The following is a 5,087-nucleotide window of genomic DNA, read 5'->3' as shown; positions in this document are numbered from 1 at the left end:
TTTTCTTTTTTTTTTTTGTTTGTGTGTGTGGGGGGGGGGGTATTTGTGTTTTGTTGATGCGTTTCGTCCTTCCGCCCTGTGTGGAAAGTGATTACAGCTGTTAATGGCCAACTGTTACCCCCTGTTGGTCGTCCCTTGCAAAAGAGGCGGTATTCCGTGTTTGACGCCTGATCAGGCAAGGGCGATTATGAAGGAGGAAGAGAGGGTGATAAGTGTGTCCATCTTTGATGTAAGCGAATATGTGGAACCCTGCAAAAGAGCAAAACGGGGATTCGCAGAATTCTGTGGGCTGGAGAATTTTACCACCATTCTCACTGTGCGCAGTCCTCACATTGGCATGCATGCCAGCATCCCGGCGACGGACGCAGGATTGTCTGCAAACCATGAAAAGGGCCGCATTTCTTTGGGTATGGATAAATGGAAGGAAATGGTTTTGTCTCTTCAACCAACAATGATCGTTACTCCCTATGATTCTGTTTCAACGCATGAGCTTCAGGTAAAGCGCCGACGGACAGCAGTGGGCCGTTCAGTAAAATGGGCATTGTCCGCAGACTCCCTTCATGCCCAAGGTAACTGGAAGCTAATGAGGCCTGTATGTGCTGTGGAGGGCAAGGGCGAGTATATTTTTATGGAGGAACTTTGCCAAAATGAGACTTTACAAGAATACACAGTCCATATACAACAGGCCGTCAAGAAAGGGCAGGTGATGTGTGCTGCGATTTCTCTACCAGCAGTACTAATGTGTTTGAGAGATGATGTGTGCTTTATTGAGTGTGCACTCCCATGGATATTGGCAGAGAAGGGAATAGGCATGGTATTCGATCTATGCCCAACAGAAGGTGTCTCTCCTTCACGGTATGAAACACAGATAGACTTGAATGATGACTGCTTCGCGGAAGATATTCGACCACTTTCGCCAGACTGCAACTGTTACACTTGCAAACGGCATATGCGTGCATATATTCATCATCTTCTTACAGTGCAAGAGATGAACAGTAAGACACTTTTAGTGATACACAACTTGACCCGGTTGATTCAGTTGATACGGTTGTATCGACTCGCAGGTGCAGAGGAGCGTGAGGTGTTGCTCAACTGGTTTTTCGCACAGATTTGATGCGCCTCATACTTTTCCTTGCGCATCGGTGTTAAAGTATTGGTAAATGGGTATTTTTACACATTGTTTCTTTCTTTCTTTTACCCTTTCTTATTTATCATCTTGTGGTATTTGCTTTTTGTGGAGAATGGTTGTTTGTCTCTCTGCGAGAACGTCCATACGAAGTGCTTCGCTGTGTTGTGGACGTTTCTTGTTGTTATTGTTCTTGTGTGTTTTTCTTCTTGCCCATGTGTGTTCTGTCTTGCGAGATGCCTACTCTTCAGTTTGCCGTATTGATGAATGGGCATAAAGCGACAAAGAGAAGCAGGCGAGGACGGAGGTGGAAAGTTTTGCGCGTACCTTTCGTACGGTGACTGGAACGCCCTCGTTCCGCTGTACAGGTCGTTCGATATTGAGACGTTCGATGAGGAAACTTTTCCAGGACTCACGTTCTTCTTTGCACCACGTGTAGTTGGTGTGATGAATGGGCACTATTTGCTCTCCCTTAGCGACGTGAACCGACCGTGTGACCAACTTCTTAGTCAGCGACCATGGCTCCCCTGCAGTTACCACGGCCCTTTTCGTTGCTCTTGCCATGCTTTAGGGCAAATTGCACGTAGAGTGTTCCAGTTGGAGCGAGAATTGATGGTTTACCCCAAGCACCTTGTTCTGGCAATGACGAATATTGGCAAACATGACGATGCGCCGTTTATCTACATCGACACCTTAACACGTAGTGTTACGGTTTGCCTTTGCGGTCTTCCTTTGCCACAGACTGTACTTGGTCCGATGGCATTATATATGTTGGACGACGAGTATTCAATAGCCCGAGCAACTGAGACTCCCTTCAGCAAGAGCAGACAGGAAAAAAATAAGGGTACAAAATGCGTCCTTTGCACAGCTGAAACAGATGGGGCCTGTAGTATATGCAGGTGCTGGGTGTGTCAGAAATGCGATATTGAATGTTGTATATGCGGGAAGAATGCCTGTAAGGCGTGCGCTATGAGTGGTGAAGAAATACCGACAAACGAAGGAGTCTGTTGCCTCAACTGTTACTCTTCTTAGCGAGACTGTGCCACAGTGCTATGTACCTGAGCAACTGCATGCGATACAGAACACAGCTTCGTGGTTTTCCTTCAAAATATTTCCTTTTTTGTGCGACGCTATTTTCCTTCTTTGGGTTATTTTATTCACGGCCTAAGTGGGGGTTGGGCTGCTTTGGGGGTACCCATTTTCTTTTTACTTCAATTTGCGTATGTGTGCGCCTGTTGACCTTCCCTTTCTTTTCGATGTCTTTGTGACCTTCACCCTGCCGAGTGTGTGTGTGCATTTTGTCATTGATCTTCCCCCATGGCTTACGCATCTCTCCCTCCATTGTGAAGTTTATTGCTTTGTGGAGATTAAGGGTACCTCAAGCCAAGCAAGCAACATGACAGCTCGGGTGTCACCGCTCAATTGCAGCCCCCCATGTGAAGAATCCCCTGGGTCCCCGCCGGTGTCCAACCAGCTTTCTGATAACTTTGGTCCTCCAAAGCATTTAAACTGCCTTCAACGCTTTGCAGAAAGACTGGTTCCTGATGGTGGGACTCTTTCCGGTGTTTTTAATCTAGCCGCAGGAAGTCTTGGTGCTGGCATCCTCGGCCTGCCCACCGCATTTCGTGATTCAGGTGTTGTGGCGGGCACCATTTATTTGATCATCATCTACCTCTTCACTGTGTTGTCCATGAATCTTTTGGCAAGGACTGCGGTTAAGACCGGCATTCACAGCTATGAGAAGACGGGTGCTCGAATACTTGGTCGAGGCGGAGATGTTTTCGTTGCAGTGGTCATGTTTGGGAAATGCTTTGGTGCATGCATCGCGTATGTCATTTCCGTTAGCGATCTCATCTCCGCGTTTCTCACCGACGACTCCGTGACCGGGTATTGGAGAACGAAAAGCTGGAACCGTATTCTCACGAGCATATTTTTTCTCATCTTCATGCTGCCGTTGTCACTCCCGAAGCGAATCAACTCCCTGAGGCATGTCTCAATGTTTGCAGTGGTGTTTCTTTTGTACTTCGTTATCACCGTCGTTATCCACTGTTCGATGTATGGCTTCGAGAACGGAGTGCGGGAAGATCTTTATCTTGTCCGGGGTGGGAATGATGGCATTCAAGGACTTGGAGTCTTAATGTTTGCGTATCTTTGCCAAAGTAACATGTATGAGGTTTGGAATGAAATGAAGCCGAGAAGAAATGTGTCCCAAATGACCATGGAGACAGCAATAAGTATGTTTATTTGCACTGTATTGTTGTGGTTCACTGGTTTCTTTGGTTACGCGGAGTTTGGTCCAGATGTGACATCCTCTATTCTGAGGATGTATAAGCCGTTGCACGATGTAATGATGTTCATCGCGTATGTGGGCGTGCTTGTGAAGCTTTGCGTGGCTTTTGCGCTCCACATTCTTCCTTGCCGTGATTCGATCCACCATCTTTTGGGTTGGTCTCTGGATGAAGTGGCGTGGTGGAAGAATGCAGCGCTTTGCACCATTTTGTCTGTCATTGCGCTTATTGCCGGTCTGTTTATTCCGAACATTAACATTGTGCTTAGCCTGCTTGGCTCACTGACGGGTTCATTCATCGCGTTTGTCTTTCCCGCAATTTACTTAATGTATGCCGGTGGCTTCTCGTACGCAAAGTCTGGTTTTTTTATCTACACCTCCACCTATGCGCTGTTATTTGCTGGTATTGTTGTCATCGGCTTCGGAACGACATCCACCATCTATCACATAATCGTATGATTCCAAACGATGGTCTTATGAACTTGCCGGCTTGCTTGACTTGGTGGCTGGTTAATTGTAGCTACGACTCTTTTGTTTTCTATATCACCGCGTCCTTTTTTCCCGTTGGATTCATGTTTCATCATGAGCTGTGCGTAATATTTTTTTATGTTTTCCGTCTCAGAATGTAAAATATAAAAAAATAAAAATAAAAATAAAAATAAAAAAAATATATAAAAACGCATTTATGACAAGAAAGAAATTATCTACATATGTGCAGCTTGGGCAACATGTTAGATCTTGCTGTGTATGGTGGTGAGGAAAAGCAGAGGCCTATAAGTATAAATTTAAAATAATAATAGTCATTTAATGAATAAAATATATAGATGGATAAAGCAGATGTACTGAAACAGTGATAACTCCCTGTGATTACAAAACGTTAGTTTTTTTTTTCTTTTTGTGTTTGGTTGGTTGTTTAACCATTGGATTTTCTGTGGAAGAGGTGTGTGTGTGATCCTTTCAACTTTTGTTCTCCCAGTTGACTCTTTTGGGGGCAGCTGGGCCTTATTTGTGGGTTGGAGTTGTGTCTTTACGGGGTCTCCGCACAAGTGAGGGGTCGTGGGGGATGTCAACTTTTGTCGCTGGACAAATGAAGCGGCGGTGTTTGCGTCGTTGTGGTTTTCATGGCCCCCTTTTTTTTTTTTTCTGACTTCTTTCTGTTTTTTCCCCACGTCATGCACATGTTCTTCTCTTCTTTCTGAAATGATGAGTGCTACAACGTCGCTGAGTACAGCACCAAGAAAATTCGCAGGAAATAACAGAGATTAAGAATGGTAATTTTTTTTTTTTTTTTGTGTGTGTGCGTCCTGAGGTACGTCCAATGTGTCCACTTCTTCCAATAGGAAAAAAATATTGTTTTCTTCTTTTTTTTTGCCTTAATTCGGTGAGCCAGGAATAGGTCGCAGGTGGGCCTCGGGCAACGGGTAATGTTTTTTTTTTTTGTCATGGGTTCTTATTTTAACCCCATTCTCTGCTGGACTCGCCTCCTTGCGGGTCTTGGTCCGTTAGGGAGGGAAAGAGGCCCAAGAGACCGTTACTCTGTAATTAACACAATGGAATAGATGTTCAAATGGGCGCAAACAATTTGATACATATAATATATATATATTATATTGTTTGTTTTGAGGAGAAGCAACCGTTTGTTGTGTTCGACAGCCAGCGTGGACCGAGTGTGTT

General features: G+C 45.0%; 3 protein-coding genes across 3 annotated transcripts, besides 4 other annotated features; all 3 read left to right on the top strand.

Annotated features, from left to right (window-relative positions):
• Nucleotides 1-103: 103 nt before the first annotated feature.
• TraAM80_06966 (putative queuine tRNA-ribosyltransferase) lies at nt 104-1,114 on the top strand (the record flags this gene model as incomplete). Its single annotated transcript, XM_029383787.1, has 1 exon — nt 104-1,114. One exon carries the CDS (start codon nt 104-106, stop codon nt 1,112-1,114), a length of 1,011 nt encoding a protein of 336 aa, XP_029236414.1.
• A 63-nt stretch (nt 1,115-1,177) lies between these two features.
• Nucleotides 1,178-1,206: a sequence feature (GA-rich).
• Nucleotides 1,207-1,289: 83 nt separating this feature from the next.
• Nucleotides 1,290-1,338: a microsatellite.
• A 55-nt stretch (nt 1,339-1,393) lies between these two features.
• TraAM80_06965 (uncharacterized protein) lies at nt 1,394-2,158 on the top strand (the record flags this gene model as incomplete). Its single annotated transcript, XM_029383786.1, has 1 exon — nt 1,394-2,158. The coding sequence occupies one exon, from the start codon at nt 1,394-1,396 to the stop codon at nt 2,156-2,158; it is 765 nt and encodes a 254-aa protein (XP_029236413.1).
• A 190-nt stretch (nt 2,159-2,348) lies between these two features.
• Nucleotides 2,349-3,872, top strand: TraAM80_06964 (amino acid permease; the record flags this gene model as incomplete). Its single annotated transcript, XM_029383785.1, has 1 exon — nt 2,349-3,872. One exon carries the CDS (start codon nt 2,349-2,351, stop codon nt 3,870-3,872), a length of 1,524 nt encoding a protein of 507 aa, XP_029236412.1.
• Nucleotides 3,873-4,040: 168 nt separating this feature from the next.
• Nucleotides 4,041-4,091: a microsatellite.
• A 907-nt stretch (nt 4,092-4,998) lies between these two features.
• Nucleotides 4,999-5,024: a microsatellite.
• Between the last annotated feature and the right edge of the window lie 63 nt (nt 5,025-5,087).

This window comes from Trypanosoma rangeli, assembly GCF_003719475.1.
Source record: "Trypanosoma rangeli strain AM80 chromosome Unknown Tra_15.4_contig_00270, whole genome shotgun sequence".
Classification (NCBI taxonomy): Eukaryota; Euglenozoa; class Kinetoplastea; order Trypanosomatida; family Trypanosomatidae; genus Trypanosoma; species Trypanosoma rangeli.
This window is presented reverse-complemented; position numbering and strand designations above follow the sequence as displayed.